At 54.2% G+C, this 21,126-nt stretch overlaps 2 protein-coding genes and 1 long non-coding RNA gene across 5 annotated transcripts in view; 2 read left to right on the top strand and 1 right to left on the bottom strand.

The window, feature by feature from the left end:
* Nucleotides 1–7,632, top strand: part of LOC309607818 (uncharacterized protein) — a 123,527-nt gene extending 115,895 nt beyond the window's left edge. The window contains exon 8 of the mRNA XM_082346814.1: nucleotides 7,074–7,632. Coding sequence (XP_082202940.1) covers nucleotides 7,074–7,159 — 86 coding nt within the window. The 3' untranslated portion in view covers nucleotides 7,160–7,632. The remainder of the gene's footprint in view (nucleotides 1–7,073) is intronic.
* Nucleotides 1–20,873, bottom strand: part of WNT5A (Wnt family member 5A) — a 64,581-nt gene extending 43,708 nt beyond the window's left edge. The window contains exons 1-4 of one of the 3 annotated variants that reach the window (XM_082346810.1): nucleotides 19,954–20,873; nucleotides 13,778–13,911; nucleotides 12,259–12,509; nucleotides 7,641–7,933 (exon numbers count right to left, since the gene is read on the bottom strand). In XM_082346810.1, coding sequence (XP_082202936.1) covers nucleotides 7,641–7,933; nucleotides 12,259–12,509; nucleotides 13,778–13,911; nucleotides 19,954–19,959 — 684 coding nt within the window. In that variant the 5' untranslated portion in view covers nucleotides 19,960–20,873. Of the gene's footprint in view, nucleotides 1–7,640; nucleotides 7,934–12,258; nucleotides 12,510–13,777; nucleotides 13,912–14,102; nucleotides 14,314–15,705; nucleotides 15,888–19,953 lie in introns of those variants that run through there. The other 2 variants (XM_082346812.1, XM_082346811.1) reach the window with 2 other exon arrangements.
* LOC309607820 lies at nucleotides 7,947–12,248 on the top strand. The gene is made up of 3 exons (XR_014232565.1): nucleotides 7,947–8,519; nucleotides 9,889–10,028; nucleotides 10,330–12,248. It is a non-coding gene; the product is annotated as an uncharacterized lncRNA (long non-coding RNA).
* Nucleotides 20,874–21,126: the final 253 nt, after the last annotated feature.

Genomic DNA, 21,126 nt, shown 5'->3' with positions numbered 1-21,126 from the left:
CCTGAGTGGCTCTCTCCTCTCTAGAGCTAGTCTCTGGACACTCCTGAGTGGCTCTCCCCTCTCCAGAGCTCCTCTCTAGATATTCCTGAGTGGCTCTGTCCTCTCCACAGCTCCTCTCTGGAGAGTCCTGAGTCGGTCTCCCGTCTCCAGAGCTCCGCTCTAGACACTCCTGAGTGGCTCTCCCCTCTGCAGATCTCCTCTCTGGAAACTCCTGAGTGGCTCTCTCCTCTCCAGAGCTCCTCTCTAGACACTCCTGAGTGGCTCTCCCCTCTCCAGAGCTCCTCTCTGGACACTCCGGAGTGGTTCTCTCCTCTCCACAGCTCCTTTCTGGAGAGTCCTGAGTGGCTCTTCCCTTTCCAGAGCTCCTCTCTGGACACTCCTGAGTGGCTCTCTCCTCTCCAGAGCTCCTCTCTGCACAGTCCTGAGTGGCTCTGTCCTCTCCAGAGCTCCTCTCTGCACACTCCTGAGTGGCTCTCTCCTCTCTAGAACTCCTCTCTGGACACTCCTGTGTGGCTCTCCCCTCTCCAAAGCTCCTCTCTGGACACTCCTCAGTGGCTCTCTCCTCACCAAAGCTCCTCTCTGCACACTCCTGAGTGGCTCTCCCCTCTCTTGATCTCCTCTCTAGACAATCCTGAGTGGCTCTCCCCTCTCTTGATCTCCTCTGTAGACAATACTGAATGGCTCTGTCCTCTCCAGAGCTCCGCTCTAGACACTTCTGAGTGGCTCTCCCCTTTCAAGATGTCCTCCCTGGACAGTCCCGAGTGGCTCTCTCCTCATCGTAGCTCCTCTCTGGACACTCCTGAGTGGCTCTCTCCTCTCCAGAGCTCCTCTCTGCACACTTCTGAGTGGCTCTGTCCTCTCCAGAACTCCTCTCTGCACACTTCTGAGTGGCTCTGTCCTCTCCACAGCTCCTCTCTGGACACTCCTGAGTGGCTCTCTCCTCACCAGAGCTCCTCTCTGGACACTCCTGAGTGGCTCTCCCCTCTCTTGATTTCCTCTCTAGACAATCCTGAGTGGCTCTCCCCTCTCTTGATCTCCTCTCTAGACAATACTGAGTGGCTCTGTCCTCTCCAGAGCTCCTCTCTGCACACTCCTGTGTGGCTCTCCCCTCTCCAGAGCTCCTCTCTAGATACTCCTGAGTGGCTCTCTCCTCTCCACAGCTCCTCTCTGGAGAGTCCTGAGTGCGTCTCCCGTCTCCAGAGCTCCGCTCTAGACACTCCTGAGTGGCTCTCCCCTCTGAAGATCTCCTCTCTGGAAACTACTGAGTGGCTCTCTCCTCTCCAGAGCTCCTCTCTAGACACTCCTGAGTGGCTCTCCCCTCTCCAGAGCTCCTCTCTGGACACTCCGGAGTGCCTCTCTCCTCTCCACAGCTCCTCTCTTGAGAGTCTTGAGTGGGTCTCCCGTCTCCAGAGCTCCGCTCTAGACACTCCTGAGTGGCTCTCCCCTCTGCAGATCTCCTCTCTGGAAACACCTGAGTGGCTCTCCCCTCTCCAGAGCTCCTCTCTGCACACTCCTGAGTGGCTCTCCCCTCTCCAGAGCTCCTCGCTAAACACTCCTCAGTTGCTCTTCCCTCTCCAGAGCTCCTGTCTGGACACTCCTGAGTGGCTCTGTCCTCTACAAAGCTCCTCTCTAGACACTCCTGAGTGGCTCTCCCCTCTCCAGAGCTCCTCTCTGCACACTCCTGAGTGGCTATCTCCTCTCCAGAGCTCCTCTCTGCACACTCCTGAGTGGCTCTCTCCTCTCCAGAGCTCCTCTCTGCACACTCCTGAGTGGCTCTCTCCTCTCCAGTGCTCCTCTCTGGACACTCCTGAGTGGCTGTGTCCTCTCCAGAGCTCCTCTCTGCACACTCCTGAGTGGCTCTCTCCTCTCTAGAGCTAGTCTCTGGACACTCCTGAGTGGCTCTCCCCTCTCCAGAGCTCCTCTCTAGATATTCCTGAGTGGCTCTGTCCTCTCCACAGCTCCTCTCTGGAGAGTCCTGAGTCGGTCTCCCGTCTCCAGAGCTCCGCTCTAGACACTCCTGAGTGGCTCTCCCCTCTGCAGATCTCCTCTCTGGAAACTCCTGAGTGGCTCTCTCCTCTCCAGAGCTCCTCTCTAGACACTCCTGAGTGGCTCTCCCCTCTCCAGAGCTCCTCTCTGGACACTCCGGAGTGGTTCTCTCCTCTCCACAGCTCCTTTCTGGAGAGTCCTGAGTGGCTCTTCCCTTTCCAGAGCTCCTCTCTGGACACTCCTGAGTGGCTCTCTCCTCTCCAGAGCTCCTCTCTGCACAGTCCAGAGTGGCTCTGTCCTCTCCAGAGCTCCTCTCTGCACACTCCTGAGTGGCTCTCTCCTCTCTAGAACTCCTCTCTGGACACTCCTGAGTGGCTCTCCCCTCTCCAAAGCTCCTCTCTGGACACTCCTCAGTGGCTCTCTCCTCACCAAAGCTCCTCTCTGCACACTCCTGAGTGGCTCTCCCCTCTCTTGATCTCCTCTCTAGACAATCCTGAGTGGCTCTCCCCTCTCTTGATCTCCTCTCTAGACAATCCTGAGTGGCTCTCCCCTCTCTTGATCTCCTCTGTAGACAATACTGAATGGCTCTGTCCTCTCCAGAGCTCCTCTCTAGACACTTCTGAGTGGCTCTCCCCTTTCAAGATGTCCTCCCTGGACAGTCCCGAGTGGCTCTCTCCTCACCGTAGCTCCTCTCTGGACACTCCTGAGTGGCTCTCTCCTCTCCAGAGCTCCTCTCTGGACACTCCTGAGTGGCTCTCCCCTCTCTTGATTTCCTCTGTAGACAATCCTGAGTGGCTCTCCCCTCTCTTGATCTCCTCTCTAGACAATACTGAGTGGCTCTGTCCTCTCCAGAGCTCCTCTCTGCACACTCCTGTGTGGCTCTCCCCTCTCCAGAGCTCCTCTCTAGATACTCCTGAGTGGCTCTCTCCTCTCCACAGCTCCTCTCTGGAGGGTCCTGAGTGGGTCTCCCGTCTCCAGAGCTCCGCTCTAGACACTCCTGAGTGGCTCTCCCCTCTGCAGATCTCCTCTCTGGAAACTACTGAGTGGCTCTCTCCTCTCCAGAGCTCCTCTCTAGACACTCCTGAGTGGCTCTCCCCTCTCCAGAGCTCCTCTCTGGACACTCCGGAGTGGCTCTCTCCTCTCCACAGCTCCTCTCTTGAGAGTCTTGAGTGGGTCTCCCGTCTCCAGAGCTCCGCTCTAGACACTCCTGAGTGGCTCTCCCCTCTGCAGATCTCCTCTCTGGAAACACCTGAGTGGCTCTCCCCTCTCCAGAGCTCCTCTCTGCACACTCCTGAGTGGCTCTCCCCTCTCCAGAGCTCCTCGCTAAACACTCCTCAGTTGCTCTTCCCTCTCCAGAGCTCCTGTCTGGACACTCCTGAGTGGCTCTGGCCTCTACAAAGCTCCTCTCTAGACACTCCTGAGTGGCTCTCCCCTCTCCAGAGCTCCTCTCTGCACACTCCTGAGTGGCTCTCTCCTCTCCAGAGCTCCTCTCTGCACACTCCTGAGTGGCTCTCTCCTCTCCAGAGCTCCTCTCTGCACACTCCTGAGTGGCTCTCTCTTCTCCAGAGCTCCTCTCTGGACACTCCTGAGTGGCTCTCTCCTCTCCAGAACGCCTCTCTGGACACTCCTGAGTGGCTGTCTCCTCTCCAGAACGCCTCTCTGGACACTCCTGAGTGGCTCTGTCCTCTTCAGAGCTCCTCTCTGCACACTCCTGAGTGGCTCTCTCCTCTCCAGAGCTCCTCTCTGCACACTCCTGAGTGGCTCTCCCCTCTCCAGAGCTCCTCTCTGCACACTCCTGAGTGGCTCTCCCCTCTCCAGAGCTCCTCTCTGCACACTCCTGAGTAGCTCTCTCCTCGCCAGAACTCCTCTATGGACACTCCTGAGTGGCTCTCTCCTCTCTAGAGCTACTCTATGGACACACCTGAGTGGCTCTCTCCTCTCCAGTGCTCCTCTCTGGACACTCCTGAGTGGCTGTGTCCTCTCCAGAGCTCCTCTCTGCACACTCCTGAGTGGCTCTCTCCTCTCTAGAGCTAGTCTCTGGACACTCCTGAGTGGCTCTCCCCTCTCCAGAGCTCCTCTCTAGATATTCCTGAGTGGCTCTGTCCTCTCCACAGCTCCTCTCTGGAGAGTCCTGAGTCGGTCTCCCGTCTCCAGAGCTCCGCTCTAGACACTCCTGAGTGGCTCTCCCCTCTGCAGATCTCCTCTCTGGAAACTCCTGAGTGGCTCTCTCCTCTCCAGAGCTCCTCTCTAGACACTCCTGAGTGGCTCTCCCCTCTCCAGAGCTCCTCTCTGGACACTCCGGAGTGGTTCTCTCCTCTCCACAGCTCCTTTCTGGAGAGTCCTGAGTGGCTCTTCCCTTTCCAGAGCTCCTCTCTGGACACTCCTGAGTGGCTCTCTCCTCTCCAGAGCTCCTCTCTGCACAGTCCTGAGTGGCTCTGTCCTCTCCAGAGCTCCTCTCTGCACACTCCTGAGTGGCTCTCTCCTCTCTAGAACTCCTCTCTGGACACTCCTGAGTGGCTCTCCCCTCTCCAAAGCTCCTCTCTGGACACTCCTCAGTGGCTCTCTCCTCACCAAAGCTCCTCTCTGCACACTCCTGAGTGGCTCTCCCCTCTCTTGATCTCCTCTCTAGACAATCCTGAGTGGCTCTCCCCTCTCTTGATCTCCTCTGTAGACAATACTGAATGGCTCTGTCCTCTCCAGAGCTCCTCTCTAGACACTTCTGAGTGGCTCTCCCCTTTCAAGATGTCCTCCCTGGACAGTCCCGAGTGGCTCTCTCCTCACCGTAGCTCCTCTCTGGACACTCCTGAGTGGCTCTCTCCTCTCCAGAGCTCCTCTCTGCACACTTCTGAGTGGCTCTGTCCTCTCCAGAACTCCTCTCTGCACACTTCTGAGTGGCTCTGTCCTCTCCACAGCTCCTCTCTGGACACTCCTGAGTGGCTCTCTCCTCACCAGAGCTCCTCTCTGGACACTCCTGAGTGGCTCTCCCCTCTCTTGATTTCCTCTCTAGACAATCCTGAGTGGCTCTCCCCTCTCTTGATCTCCTCTCTAGACAATACTGAGTGGCTCTGTCCTCTCCAGAGCTCCTCTCTGCACACTCCTGTGTGGCTCTCCCCTCTCCAGAGCTCCTCTCTAGATACTCCTGAGTGGCTCTCTCCTCTCCACAGCTCCTCTCTGGAGAGTCCTGAGTGGGTCTCCCGTCTCCAGAGCTCCGCTCTAGACACTCCTGAGTGGCTGTCCCCTCTGCAGATCTCGTCTCTGGAAACTACTGAGTGGCCCTCTCCTCTCCAGAGCTCCTCTCTAGACACTCCTGAGTGGCTCTCCCCTCTCCAGAGCTCCTCTCTGGACACTCCGGAGTGGCTCTCTCCTCTCCACAGCTCCTCTCTTGAGAGTCTTGAGTGGGTCTCCCGTCTCCAGAGCTCCGCTCTAGACACTCCTGAGTGGCTCTCCCCTCTGCAGATCTCCTCTCTGCAAACACCTGAGTGGCTCTCCCCTCTCCAGAGCTCCTCTCTGCACACTCCTGAGTGGCTCTCCCCTCTCCAGAGCTCCTCGCTAAACACTCCTCAGTTGCTCTTCCCTCTCCAGAGCTCCTGTCTGGACACTCCTGAGTGGCTCTGTCCTCTACAAAGCTCCTCTCTGCACACTCCTGAGTGGCTCTGTCCTCTTCAGAGCTCCTCTCTGCACACTCCTGAGTGGCTCTCTCCTCTCCAGAGCTCCTCTCTGGACACTCCTGAGTGGCTCTGTCCTCTTCAGAGCTCCTCTCTGCACACTCCTGAGTGGCTCTCTCCTCGCCAGAACTCCTCTATGGACACTCCTGAGTGGCTCTCTCCTCTCCAGAGCTCCTCTCTGCACACTCCTGAGTGGCTCTCCCCTCTCCAGAGCTCCTCTCTGCACACTCCTGAGTGGCTCTGTCCTCTCCAGAGCTCCTCTCTGCACACTCCTGAGTGACTCTCCCCTCTCCAAAGCTTCTCTCTAGACACTCCTGAGTGGCTCTCTCCTCTCTTGATCTCCCATCTAGACACTCCTGAGTGGCTCTGTCCTCTCCAGATCTCCTCTCTGCACACTCCTGAGTGACTCTCTCCTCTCCAAAGCTTCTCTCTAGACACTCCTGAGTGGCTCTCTCCTCTCTTGATCTCCCATCTAGACACTCCTGAGTGGCTCTCCCCTCTCCAGAGCTCCTCTCTGCACTCTCCTGAGTGGCTCTCCCCTCTCCAGAGGTCCTCTCTGCACACTCCTGAGTGGCTCTGTCCTCTCCAGAGCTCCTCTCTGCACACTCCTGAGTGGCTCTCTCCTCTCCAGAACTCCTCTCTGCACACTCCTGAGTGGCTCTCTCCTCTCCAGAGCTCCTCTCTGCACACTCCTGAGTGGCTCTCCCCTCTCCAGAGCTCCTCTCTGCACACTCCTGAGTGGCTCTCTCCTCTCCAGAGCTCCTCTCTGCACACTCCTGAGTGGCTCTCTCCTCGCCAGAACTCCTCTATGGACACTCCTGAGTGGCTCTCCCCTCTCCAGAGCTCCTCTCTGCACACTCCTGAGTGGCTCTCCCCTCTCCAGAGCTCCTCTCTGCACACTCCTGAGTGGCTCTGTCCTCTCCAGATCTCCTCTCTGCACACTCCTGAGTGACTCTCTCCTCTCCAAAGCTTCTCTCTAGACACTCCTGAGTGGCTCTCTCCTCTCTTGATCTCCCATCTAGACACTCCTGAGTGGCTCTGTCCTCTCCAGAGCTCCTCTCTGGATACTCATGAGTGACTCTCTCCTCTCCAGAGCTCCTCTCTGCACACTCCTGAGTGGCTCTTTCCTCTCCAGAGCTCCTCTCTGCACACTCCTGAGTGGCTCTGTCCTCTCCAGAGCTCCTCTCTAGACACTTCTGAGTGGCTCTCCCCTTTCAAGATGTCCTCCCTGGACAGTCCCGAGTGGCTCTCTCCTCACCGTAGCTCCTCTCTGGACACTCCTGAGTGGCTCTCTGCTCTCTAGAGCTCCTTTCTTCACACTCCTGAATGGGTCTCACCTCTCCATAGCCACCTTGATGCACCTGATGTTCAGATGCATAAAACTCCACTCTGCTAAAAATACTCCCCATTTTCCTACAACAGGTCTTTCTGGAAAACCCTCAAACCATCAGGCCTGGTATCTAATGACACAAAGAGGGGTACGAAAAAGCAGAGGGGAAGGTAAGTAACCCTTGAAGCTGGGGTGAGGGCCTTGTCAGGTGGGCATCTACTCGCATAAATAACTCCCTGTCCTCCATTTAAGCCCAACCACAAACTTGATCCCGGGCAGAGGGCAGCGAACGTTAGGAACATTTTTATTTCTGAGCTGGGCTGGCCAGCTGCACTGGGGACTAATTAAAAAGGTAGAGAAAGCTGTTTCTCAGGCCAGGGCAGGAGCACCTTGGCTGGAGGGGGCCAACGCGGGATGCTTCCCCTCCAGGAGGCCTTTCTGGGGTGTCCACCCCTCTTCAGGGAGGCCTGTGTGTAGCTGCTTGGGAAGGGGGTGTGGGGGAAGTGGAAAGGGACCAGCAGGGAGAGGCGGGGGGAGACCGGAAAAGCTAGGACGGAGAGGGGAAGAGAGGGAGACCCAGACGCAGAGACAGAGCGAGAGACGGAGACTGGACACAGCAGCGCCCTCCCCCAGGAGGGGCGCGGCGGCGGCATGCTCACCCTGCGGCCGGCCTCGTTGTTGTGCAGGTTCATGAGGATGCGCGCGCTCTCGTACGAGCCCTTGGCGTGGATGCGCTCCCGCTCGCGCGCGTCCACGAACTCCTTGGCGAAGCGGTAGCCGTAGTCGATGTTGTCGCCGCAGCCGCCCCACAGCCAGTCCCGTGGCAGGTCCTTGGGGCGCGCGGCGCGGCTGCAGCCGCAGGTGGACAGCTCGCCCTCGCGGCAGGCGCGGCTCATGGCGTTGACCACCCCCGCGGCGCTCACCGCGTACGTGAAGGCCGTCTCGCGGCTGCCTGCGGGCGAGGACGGGTCAGTGGGCGCCCCCGCTCCGCAGCCGCGGCCGAGCCCCCGGACCCCCCCGGAGGGGGAAGGCGGCACACGTTCCCCCCACACACGTAGAAGCGACCCATGACAAAGGAGCAGCATCCCTGGTACCTCTGCTCTGACACTTCAGAGCCCAAGGCAGGATTCTAAGCAGGGCTGGACTGCGTTTTCTCTGCACCTCTTATGAAAATACTCCAAACTTCTCATTTTCCAAAATGCCCATGAAAGAAGTCACTGAGGAAAAACGCAGAATTGGAGTAGACTGCCTTACTTATTTTAATGTTTGGTATTATTTTCATTCTGAGTTACCTCCAGGGCAGGAGCATGGGGGCTGCAAGGCTTAGAGCCCCTGCAGCAGTCCCTCGCCAGTCCCTGTGGCGTCGGTGGCTGAAACCCGGCTTCCCCATCCTCCATCTGCTGCACCAAGCCTGTCTCACAACAAGGCTCCTGACTTTCCCAGAGGACATTTCTAAACTGGTTCCTAGAGAGTTTTAAATGAAACTCGCCTCTTCTCAAACCCCAAGCTGACGGGCCTGATACTTCTCACTCAAGTAGGTGAGTGTCTACTTTTAAAACAGCCTGCAGTTCCTTAATGTCACTTCTGCAACTCCCAGCAGCCTCTGACTCCAAGTGTTAGGATAATAGCAAAAAGGAGGAAAAAAAAAAATAAAAAGGTTCTTCTTCCCCAAACTTGTAAAGAATATATAGGCCTAGAGGAAAAAAGTTCTCTCCTTCCCTAAAACTTGTAAAGAGTACCTCCCTGTCAAACGGTTCTACAGGAGCCCTATTTGTAAGGAGAAAAAAAGAGGTAACCATAGACTACCTTCATCTCCACTTGTATGTGGAGACATTTCTACATGTAACAAGAAGTCACTTAATCAAAGTATTGTCCTATGAGAGAGAAAGGATTAACAGCTGGCCAGCTGAAGCTGGGCCTGGGGGGCGGGCAAGATGAGGGGGTCCTTATTTTCCTCAACTATAAAATTAAGGGTATTGAACTAGATGCCTAGGGAAAAAAGGGCCCCTTCTGGCACTGGAATCTCTTTACAGGAAACGGTTGCTCCTATACTTAAAAAGAGCTTGCTAACAATCTTTTTTTTTGGGGGGGTGGACAATGGGGGACGGCACAAGAACAGCTGACAACAAGACTCAGCCCCAAGCAGAAGCCCATCCTGCAGGAGGACGGCTCTGCCAATGCAAGCATCCCACAGGCTGCCCTTTTCTTGGACTTGTGCTCCACACTTCAATCCACAGCCATTTGTGATCTCCCTTCCAGGAATAGTGATGGTTCTGATTTACCAGACCTTCCCTCCCACATTTTAAAAAATGAATAACTTGAGGACTGTACGGGTGGTTGGCAGGAGGATCCAGAAAGTTCCTGTTGGGGGGGGGGGCGGTGGGGTGTTACATCTACCAAGCTTGAATTAGCAAGGCAGAGAACATCAAGGGAGTGGAGAGAAATGAGGAGAGCAGACAGATTCTAGGGAGTGATTTGAGGATGAACGCTGATAATATAGAAAATGCTGTGTCTCTGGATGGGAGACTTGTAGAATAAAGAGGTAGCTTGAGGAAGAGAGAGAGAGAAACAATCCTCTGGAGACAGAGGAAAATAAACCACTCTCCTGTATATATAGAGCACAAAAGGGCTTTTACATAAAACACAATGCTGCTGCTATTTTCATAAGTCTATCTTGAACATATCCTTTTTTGCCCCAGAATACAAACCTGGTAGAAATCTCTAAGCTAACTGGTCATTGCAGGGAAATGTCAGCTTGCAAAGTGCTCTTTGGCTAAAGCCTGTGGATACAGTCATGCTGGATGGCACACTGCTGGTCCAGTTACAGCTCCCTCCCTGTGAAATCTACATCTACTCTTATTCTCACCCTCCTTAAAAATGGCGCCTTTCTTATACATCTTTTCACAGCATGGGAACAAAGACGAGACAGAGACAAAAGCTGGAAGGAAAGGTTAGCATGATGAAAAAACGAGAAAGTTTCCAAAATGAAGAGTGGGCCCTTCATGAGGCAATGGTGTACAGCACCTGGACTGGCCTTGAGAGAGGAGGTAAGGGGTTGGGGGTGGCAGCCTGAGTCAGACACTGGCCCCATCACAGGGTCAGATTCTCAGGGACAAGAAGTGGCCTCCATGTCCCTGCTGTACTAAGTGCTCTGGAGTGGGGCACCCACACTTAGCATCAAAGGTGTTTTAAATTTTCCCTTAGCTCATTCTCTTCCAACATACCCTTAAATAGAAAAGTGAAAGCTAAGTAACTTTTCCACTATTGGCGTGGGGTCCATGTTCCTCTTCCATAAAAATCTATTCTGATTTTTCTTCTCTCCATCTCTCTCTCTTTTTTTTTTTAAAGGCTCTGTCTGTGTTCACCCGAAAGCCACCCAGCAGGAGCTTTCTGCTCTGAGACCTCGGACACCTGAGGATCCTTGGGCAAGGTCCTCCCAGGGCCTCGGTGACTTGATGATAGGATCTAGGAGGTCTCCCTCCTCTACGGCCGTCACGAGGTTCCACTCCCACCCAGTTCGCATCAACCCAGACAGTGCCACACATCTGAGGACCAGAGAGTCTACTTACAGGGACAATTAAATACAGGCCTTTGTACCAAGGGTTCTGCTTGTTCCCTGAGGAAGCAGGCTCTTTGAATCTTGGACCACATTTTAAATAAATCTTCAGCAGAACTCAAATCCACTTAGCAAATGATAGCTTATTCTGAACATTTTGGCCCAAAACAGGCTACGTAGGAAGAGGATCTTAAATCAAAGCTGTGTTCCAGTGACTACACAGAAAAACAGTTCCAATTGCTGTTTTCCTTCCTTGTTGCCATCGGAGGTGTATGATTTTCACTAACTCATATACATGTGAAAAGCCGCTCCCATAGTTTAGTTTGAGAGGAAGGCAGATAGATAGGGGGAACATATAAAGCAAAGGTGACGGGGGAAAGCTGACAGGTCACCATTCTGATATAGCTAAAAAAAAAAAAAGGTTTTGGGTCACTCACAATATCGAAATGCAGCAGAATTCAATCTTCACTACACTGCCAGTTAACTACATAAGGCAGCCCATATTCAGGGGAAAACTCCTGTGTTCCTGAAGCTTAACTCCTAGATTCAGATCCCAGTACATACATTAGCACATTTTAATCATTAACAGGAAGGACAAAGCCCCATGAAACTCTTGCAGGCTGAGGCTGCAGAGCATTTTCCCATTCAATTAGAGGAACAGCTTCCAGCCCTGTATTATTTTAGTTTATGAAGCTGCTTGGCTCAAACATCCACTGACAACTCTTTTTTGTTCTCAATGAATGCACTTTTCAGGGTTTTTAAAAAAGCATTTTATCCGTCCATGATGGACATTAAGCCAACTTTTTATCTTCAGTCAGTATAAATAGTTAATTGCTTTGATAAATTGCTTCTTATTTTAGGAGTCACTGCAGTCATATTAATTATACAGGCTTGTTTGCATAAAAGTAAAAAGAGACCGAAAATATTCACTAGAAAACACAGACAGGACCACATCTGTCAGACTGTAGCCTATGCTATTCAACCAAACCAGAGGCAAACAACTGATTTGCCAAATTCTTTGCCTTTAGCCCAGTTTTAATGCCACCTCCTCCCTGAATGGAATAACAACAAGTTCAACAACAAACACATTTAAAAATAAAGAATTGGACCGTGAGCCATACGTTAAAACTTTTAAAAGTTTCTAGGCTGAGATCTGAAGCACGTGCCTTTATATCAATGGCCAACATCGAAAATGTAAATTGGATCACATCTGATTAAACTTCTTTCTGGACTAAAAATAAAGCCTTTAACAAACATACATATCTTGATTGATAGCCTTAGGATATATCTATATTAGGAAAATTAATTAAAACCTTGTTTACTTCCAACACATCCAGCATTCTGAAAGATGACAGTTTTTAGTTTGATGCTTGGGCCACTTTAAAAGGACAAAAATGACTCAGTTTTCCTCCTCATCTTTTGAGAGACCAAAATAAGTGTTCTGCTACTACTATTTTAAACAAAATGCTTTTTAGAAAAATTAAGTGTTCAGAAAAATGAAGGTGTCTTTGATGCCCTCCCCCATCTCCTGATTTGGGTCAAGAAGTCCAAAACTTATAATTAGATGCGGGGACAGGCATGCACACAGCCATAATGACAAAATTCCCAAGCCACCACCCTGCTGGAAGATTCCCTCCATATCAAGCTTGTAAGTAACACTAAAGACTTCTCCTAGGAGAAAAGTTTCTATATATTTAAAAATACATTAAATGGTTTCCTACCTATCTGCATGACCCTGCCGAAGACTGAGGTGTTATCCACGGTGCTGCAGTTCCACCTCCGGTGTCGGAACTGATACTGGCATTCTTTGATGCCTGTCTTCGCGCCCTCTCCGATGTACTGCATGTGGTCCTGATACAAGTGGCATAGTTTCTTCTGTCCTTGAGAAAGTCCTGCCAGTTGGCTGCACAGAGGCTGTGCTCCTATGATATATACTTCTGACATCTGAACAGGGTTATTCATACCTAGCGACCTAAAAAAGGGGGGGAGGGAGATGTGCATTCAAGATTTACGTGAACTGTCAAGGTGGGCCCCCTGAAAACATGTCAGCAATACATAGTTTTAAGCACACAGATGCTTTTTCTCTCCTGCTTGTCCTCATGACAAAGTATGAGAAGGGCTTCATAAAACTCCTCTGTTTAAACTCCACTCAGAAAACAGAGGTATTGTGTAGTCCCCATCCCGCCATCTGGCTCCTCAGTTAGAGTTTTCACTCCCTTCCTTGCCCCTCGCTGCCATATACCTGAACCAGAATTTCACAAAATTCTGAAATCCACACCAGAGAAGGCGGAAATGGCAGTTTGGGGTACGGGCCTCTGACATTAAAGAAAATGACTCACTTTGCCTCACAAATTGGACCGATCTGCCTTGAAAATGTATGAATGCCGAAAGTAGACACAATTAGACACGGGTAGGAGATAGCAGTTCCTTTTGACTGATGATGGAAGAACAGTAGGACAAGTGTACTGAAGAATACTTGTCCTACCGAAGAAAAATTCAGCCCGTTCCGGACATTTTAAGAAGGCTCCTTATGTGATTGTGAAGGACCCAAGACAGGGTATCCAGTGAACAGAAGTCGTGTTTGACAGTCAGAAAAATGCTGTTCATTTACAGTGAAAAAATATCCAGAACGCCGTCAAAAATAATCCCCTGGATATACTGCAGTCTATCTTCAAGGCCCCTACCGGCAAGAAACCCTCGTTTAGGGACATTTGACTACTTCAAGTTAACCTCCTTTTGATCAAATTTCAAGCCCCAAATACTAACCCACTTGGAGTTTAGCTGCCTTCCTAGAACTCTGCCTACCTCAGACCCTGAAGGTTAATAACCTCAAGTGACTGACAGAAAATAAACGTTGGAACTCACTTCTACTACCTAGAGGTGGCAAAAAGTAAATTTTATAGATAGGCTTACAATTATTAGAGAAGTGAATTTCGGTTTCCCTTTATTACATGACGTACTTCAAGCATACCTCTGAACAAGGACCTCATAGAAAAAGGTCTGAATTTATAGGTTCTGATTCCCTATGGAGCTAAAGATAAGCTTCAAAGTATTGGCAAATTAAAAGAAAATTTTGATTTAAAGATACATATATATGTATATATATACCTATATAAGATATATATATATATATATATATATATTAGATAAATGCACCCAAACTCAAGACTCAGCTTTAAATATTGCAGCATTATACAAACGAATCTTTAAATAAAAGAGTATGCACATAGAAAAACTTACCACCAAGAATTGCCTTCTATTACGACCTGGGCGAAGGAGATAAATATGGCCAAAGCCATTAGGAAGAACTTGGAAGACATTGCCCTTCCAGCCGTCCCCAAAGCAACTCCTGGGCTTAATATTCCAATCGACTTCTGGAGAGGGAAGAAAGGAGCAGATGTTTATTGCCTCTCAGATAATTTTCAAGCATACAAGTTTAAACAACGGAAGCATCCGGGGTCTCTTAAGTTTACTGTTGATTGACTGCGCTTCTCCTCCGTGAGTTTTTTGATGGCAAGATATAGGCAGTTTCTTTTTCCAAATTAATCCACCCACGCAACCTCACCAGGAAATCTGATTTTGCTGGGATCCTGCGCGCGGGGCACGCCAGCGATTACAAACATGTCTCAATGCTGTTGAGTCAAAACCCCGGTGCCAGGCGCTGCCTCCTTCCTGCTTGCTCGCGTCCCGCACCCCCTCGCTCCCCTCTAGTTCGCGCTGCGCTGAGTCCCTCCTCGGGAATTCACTCAGGAACCCGCTGCCACCCTCGTCCGCTCCCCGACCTGGGCAGAGCAACAAGTGGAGCCGGAATTAATTCCATGGGCGAGAGGAGCGCAAAGGCGAGAGGAGCGCGCCGCCGGCGGCTGCGGAGGAGGCGGAGTGGCCGGCGCAGGGGTGGGGGGTGGGGGCAGCACGCGGGGGGGGGAAGGGCAAGGGGTGGGGGGCGAGGCCCCCGGGAGCAGCGCGCGCGCGAGTGCCCAGCTGGGAAATGCGGCTCCGAATTAACATCGTCTGTTTCATAATCAGTTTACGGCCCGCTTTGCGGCCAGCCACTTCCAGAGGGGGAAGGGCAGCCTGGGTTTCCTTAGAACGCTCTTCAGCCAGACTGGAGTGGGGAGGAGATGGGGGGGCACAGGGGATAAGGCGGGGAGCGAGCTGTTCTCCCAACCAAGGAAACCGGAAAACAATGCCCTCTCCCCTGCCTTCGGCCTCCTCCTTGGACTCAGTGTACCCCAGAGAAGGGATATACCCCAGAGGAAAGTAGGAGGTCTGGGTCCCGCTGTCCCGAGAGACGGGATCCCTTCTCGGCCCTCCCCGCAACCCTCCCCCAAATTGATTTTCTCACTCCCCCTACCGCCCCCCTCGCATCTCCACTCCTGGCAGCCGCCACGGAGAAAGGGGAAAGGAAGCCAAGGGGGACTCCAGTTTCCTTTGGTCCTGGTCTGGAGTTGACCATCTCTCTATCGCGACACCGTGAGCCCGGTCCTGGAACACCGCTACCCCACCCTCCAGCCCAATTCAGACTTCGTTGGGTCAGTCCCGAAAGGTGAGGGTGCAAGGCGAGGCCAGAGCCGGTGCGAGTGAGCCTCCGCCGGCGGGGCCAGAGATGCTCCCGCGCCTCATTTGAGTCCCTGGATTCCAGGGCGCCGGGGCCCTTGGCGGCGAAGGTTCGCGTTGTGAAGAATTTCGGGGGCAGGGGGCGGCCTTGGAAGCTTCCGCTGCCGTCCTCCCCACTGGTGACTTCTCCACCTGTAGGCGGCGGCGGAGCGAGGCGGTGGCGGGTGCGGGTGGGAGGAGCGGGTTTCCAAAATCCCCTTTTCCATCTCTGGTAAGAGTAACCCGGCCGCGCTGCGCCACCCGCAACCCCCGAGGGAGCCCCTTCCTCGGAAAAGGGAAGGTGAACCTCCTCCAGGCGGCAGAAGGGCCTGGCCTGGAACCTGCGCCGGAAAAGAGATTGAGGGAACCTAGGCAGCCGTGGAAACGCGAAGGGGCTCGGGAGCGCGCCACAGCTTTTCCCTGCCAGCCGTCCTTTTGGCCCAGACTCCTTGGGGCTCCTCGAGAGGAAATGCTTATGTGGTCCCAGTGCCCGCTACCCGGGGCTCCGCGCCTGTGTCCCACTCGTCCCTAAAACGCCGCAAAGCCCGGGGAGCATCCCGGAGAATAGAAACCTGGGGTTTCCCCAGCCGAGCAGCGAGAAGGCTCCGTCTTCCTCCCCACCCCCGCCCGAAGTGTCAAGTTTCCTCCAGGGGAGGGGGTTGGTTGCGAGGGCTGCCTTCGCGCGCGGTCCAGGCTGCGAAGTCTCCTCTCCCCAGCGGCGGCCAGGACCGCGCGCACACATTCATACACACACTCACGCACATTCACACACTCACTCGTCCACAGACACACACGCTCCGACGTGCTTCCGAGGCGGCGGCAGAGATCGCTGCGGGCCGCGCACACTTTCCGAGCTTCCCGACGGGCGGGGCGCGTGGGGCGGGGCGCGGGCAGTGGAGAAATTGATAACAGATTCGGCGGATTACTGCGGATCTCTTTGTTAGAGGCGAAGCCACACAAACCGAACCCACTCTCGGCCCGACGACCCTGGGGCGAGTCCACTCGTTCACAGAATGGGGGCCAACTGGGAGCGGGCCATTTGGTTTCTGCGACTCGGGTCTCTAAGCTCCAGGCTGGGGGTAGGCCAGAGGTGTCCCAAAGGGGATCCGGCAGGAGAGCCCCGCGAGTCGCGTCTCCACTTAACCCCGCGCGCTTGGCCGGAAACACCTTGGCCCTCTTCCCGCTCCAATCCCTGCGCAACCCAGAAAAGGCCCCACAAGTTTGAAAGACTGAAGGAACCCACAGCAAACTCACTAATACATCTACTCTGTAGGGTGAACGTCCCTGCCTGTTTACCAAGAGATCTGATCCGAAAAGAGTACGAAATAAGACCTCTCCGGAGACTGTAACATCGAGGGTAAAACCAAAGTTCTGGGCAGATGCTGATACCAAAGATACCAAAGAACGGACTAAAAGTTTTTGAACAATTTCAGGACCCAAGGAAACTGACTTTGTAAGGATCCTTGGAATCTGTTCCTACTGTGCGACGAGTAATAGGGTTGCGGGCATTTGAGAGGTTCAAGCACAAGGGAGGGGTGAGGTGGGGGTAGGGCGTTCGTTCGCACGCCCTTGTTTCCAGCCTCAGAACAGATCCACGCAGAGTCGCTTATTCTGTCTCTCCTCCAAAGCCTTCGCACTGGATTAAAAGTGTCCCTAACCCTTCTTTATCAATTGGCGTGCAGGCCGGGAGTGATGAGGGGGGAGTGATGAGGGCGACAGAGAGAGAGAGAGAGAGAGAGAGAGAGAAAGAGAGAGAGACAGAGAGAGAGAGAGGAATCCGTCACACTAGTTTAGAGGACGTTTGGGGCAGCAGAAAGCTTCGGAACGCACGCGCAAACTCGCGCGGCACCCAAGTCCAAGGCCGGCGGCCCCTAAAACGAAATTCCCCGGAGGGAGGGCGAAGATTCTGGACCCTCGGCCAACGGCGCTACCTCACTTGATCTGGGCATCCCCTGCCACCTCCACCCTCAGCCCCCACCCCCAGTCTCTGGGAGCGGAAATGATGAGGGAGAAACTGGGAGGAAGAAATTAGATTGACCTGGGCTCGAGGTGGCGAAAAGTACAGGAAACCCCAAGAATCCCAGCTCTTAGTGGGAGATAAATTTTGTTTCCCCCCCACCTGCGATCTCTCCCGAAAGCAAGGAAAGAGACGGAGAAAATTGCAGGAGAAAAACTCAGTGGCAGCCACAAAATTGGGGCGTCCTGCCCAGGGGAACGCCGCCGAGAGAAGCAGGAGGGGATGATGGGCTGAAAGGAGGTCCGCTTTGGGGGAGCAGACAAGGAGCCAGAGCTCCGCCAAGGGTGCCTCGGGATGTGTCCACAGCGCTGAGTGCTGGGGGGGGGGGAGTCGTGGGGAACGGAGAGAGGAGGTGGAGGAGGGAGCTCCTTGAGCCCAAATCAGTGCAAGGAAGGTGTGCAGCCTCTGATTGCCCTGACTCAGAACCGACACCAGGTCCGGTAACAGGGCATATCCAAGGGAAGAACGGTGGCCAAGTCTAGTTCTGTTCCCTGCCTCACCTCATCCATCCCCGGACAAGGCTCTCCAGACTGCAAGACAACTCTCTCTGTCTCTCTCTCTCTCTCACACACACACACAGATGCCACTTCCACCTTCCCACACAAGATGTCTAGCTCTCTCTAGGCACAGGCTCTCAACTCTGTCCAGAAGAGCTGTTCGTTGGCAGAAGGAGAAAGAAAATTAAAGAACACTTCAACCCCCACTCTTCAGAGGCAGTTTCAACTCCACTTTTTAATAGACAAGAAACTGAGGCCGAGAGGGAGAGAAAGCACCACTTGTCCTCGACCACAGGGAAAACTGGTGAGAGCGCCAAGGCCAGACCGGAGACTTCCTAGGGTGATGCTCCTGTTCCTTGCTATGCCCTGGAGAAGGGGTACCAATCCCTCTTCCACTTGCCCGAGCCCCATTTGCTGGTCGGACCCTTGGCCCCTTCCTTATTAACGCAGCCGCGCAGTGCAGCTTGGCCTCTGGGGGCCTCCGAGGGGCCCTCCTGGGAGAGTGGGACCTGGTGATCTGAAGGGATGTGCTTGCAGAGCCAGAGGTGGGAGGAAGAGGCGAGCAGCTGCCCGCCTGCCCAAGGAACAGAGACTCCAAGACGTCCTACCTCAAGGCAGCCAACAGGGGGCAGCCGGTACCACACAGCGAGGAAGAAAAAGGCTTCAGGACTAGCTGAGCTCTGGCGCACCACGCTAACCCCTTGTGCACCGGGGAGCTCCGCCGAGCGGAGGGAAAAGCAAGGGGCTCTTTGGCTGGGCCTCCTGGGTAGGGTCTTCCTTTGTGGAGACGGGCCTGGCTAAGTAAGGCTAGTATATCCAAGACCCGAGAACAACTGACCTTCTACTCCGCCCCAAAACACGCAGGGCACAGATCCACACACTCGGACACACAATTTCCACTGCCTCCCATCGCTTGCGCGCTTTCTTTCAGCTTTGGCCCCTCGGAACTCCCCTGGCAGAGGCTGTCTAGAAACAAAATCTCCGCATCTGGCTGGAGCAGCCTTGAACGTTGGCGGGAGGGCAGGGGTTGAAGAGGTGCGATCCCACCGCTGGCTCCAAGTTACTTCCAAACAGTAAGCTGTCCATTTAAAGAAAGACGAGAGAGGAGAAGGGGCCCCGATGCCAGGCTGCGATTGGAAAGTAAAACAAGGCCACAGGGTCTCCAAGTTTGGGGGTTTTAAAACGGGTTTTTTTTTGTTTTTTTTTTTTGGTGGGGGCCTTGTTTGCTTCAGGAAACATCTTAATTACAATTCCAAGCTTATTTTCTAGAAAACTGAAAAGGGGAGAGATCAAGAAAAATGAAAATAAGGATCGAAGCTTGGAGGACAGAGAGGAAAAGTTGTTCGGAAAATACCAAGTTATACTGCAGGAAGAAATGTTAACTTTCTGTAAAAGTGAACTCTCGGTGACCCTCGGAGTGTGTGACTCGGCTTTAACATACAACTGACAATTAAAACAAACAAGAGTTCACAAACTGCCCCCCGCCCGCTCTCCCAACGCGGAGGCCCAAATGTTTCTAAAGGACAAGGCAGATTCCGCGCAGGGGGCCGGGACGCGCTCTCCCAGCGGACAGGATTAGAGCCACCACTGCCAGCCCTCCCCGCCCCCATCACTGCTGCAAACTGCGGAGCTCACCCAGTGGCAACTAATAATGCTAATAACGCGACCCCGTTCCCCGAGCCAGGGTGCACGCTGGCCCCCTGCCAGGCACTCTTAAAGGCACAGGGCCTGCAGCGCTTGGGTCCCCGGCTGCGTTGAGCTTGCAACCTGGCCTCTGGCTGCAGAGGGCGAGAGGTGCACTGCTCGGCACAGTCGGCCCCTAGTCCAGCTTCACGGTCTCTCGGCCAAGGAGTCCCCTTCCCCTTTCTGAGCCCTGGCTACACACCTTCTCGGTGCCCGCGCTTGGTAAATATTTGTTGAATTGAATCATTATCCTGTTACTGAAATATACAGAGTAAATTACACTCGCGTTTCTCAGGGCAAAAGAAAACTCATCCGTGAACCGCTGTTTCTGTCTTGTCTCTTCCCCACTTTTTCTCCAAAGTCTAAAAAGTTTGCAGAACGTTTGGTGGGACTAGGTCTCCTGGGAGGCCGAGGCAGTGCGCGGGGCGATAGGGGGGGGGGGGCGGGGGTAGCGCGGCAGGGAAAGGGTAGGGGTCCCTGCCAGCTACGCGGGAGTTCTAGCGTCTCCAGGCAGTAGAAGAAATGGGGGGAGGAATAGGAATAGGTGGAGGGGGGGCGGGATATTTAGTTAACTACCAAAAGAAAAAAGAGTGGCGAGCGTCGGCGGAGCACAGAACACCTACCTTCATTGCTAGGGGGAGGGGGCGCGGGGAGGAAGTCACCGCAAGAGCGAGGGCAGCCGAAGAATCTGAGCGGAGCGGCCGGGTTAAGCCTGGAGGGACGATCCGGCGCAGAGCTGCGTGCTCCTCCAGGACGCGTCGGGCAGGCTCAGGGAATTGGAGCCCAAGCGGTCACTGGCGTCCGAGTCTGGGTGCCCGAGCCGGAGCAGCGCTGGGATGCGTCCGTGAACCGAGGGGCGCCGAAGTCCGCCTGCCGGCAGCAGGAACAGGGCCCGGCCGGCGCGCAACAAGGGAGCCGCGGGTCCGGCGAGGGCGCGCAGGCGACTGTTCCGCGGCGAGGCGCTCCCTCTCCAACGTCCATCAGCGACGGCGGTAATTAGGGCTTTCCAACCCCAAATGTGGGCGTGATTGTGCAAAAGACTTTACAACAAATAAAAAAAAAATTCTTCACAAGAGGGTGAAAAAAATGCCCCACAACTCAACTCTGGCCCGGGGCGGGGGGTGGGGGAGGCGATCCGTGCGCCCAGGTGCCCCCAGTTCATTCACACCACGGATTCTGCAGACTCCCGGCGGCTCACGCCTCCTGATCTCCAGCTCCTCCTCTCCAAGTCTGTGGCCGAAACGTCTGCTTCCAGGCGCTGATCCTGCGGCCGCGAGTGAGTGTGTGGACGTCTGTGTACACACACAGACACACACCCAAACACACACACACCCACACGCACTGCAGCTTGGGGGCCACAGAACAATCAGGCGCGCATGGGTTTTTCTCCGGGAGATGCCGCTGAAAACGCACAAGTCGCCATCCGAGCTGCAAGAGTCAGCGCCAACTTTTGTCCTTTCATTTTAGGGTTTGGCAAAAAGCGGGAGCAAACTGGGTAAAAGTTGTCCCCTAAAGTTCTGCCTCCAGTGGGTTCGGGGACGATGCGCGACTGCCCCAAGGGAGACACTGGCTCCCCCCTCCCAACCCCCTTCTTTCCCTCTTCTGGTTAATCCCCCTCTTTTCCCCGCCTTTCCAGGGCTAAGAGGCGCGCGGGCACCGCGGCCGTGGGGCTAGAGAGGGGCGAGGGCGAGGGACTCCGCGGCGGCTGTTCAGCTCCGGCGGTCCATGGCCGGCGTGGCTCCCCACCTCCTCGTTTGGCGCCGGGGCCGGAGGGGCGGGAGAGTGAGCAGGCGGGC

This window comes from Balaenoptera borealis, assembly GCF_965194805.1.
Source record: "Balaenoptera borealis genome assembly, chromosome: 12".
Classification (NCBI taxonomy): Eukaryota; Metazoa; Chordata; class Mammalia; order Artiodactyla; family Balaenopteridae; genus Balaenoptera; species Balaenoptera borealis.
This window is presented reverse-complemented; position numbering and strand designations above follow the sequence as displayed.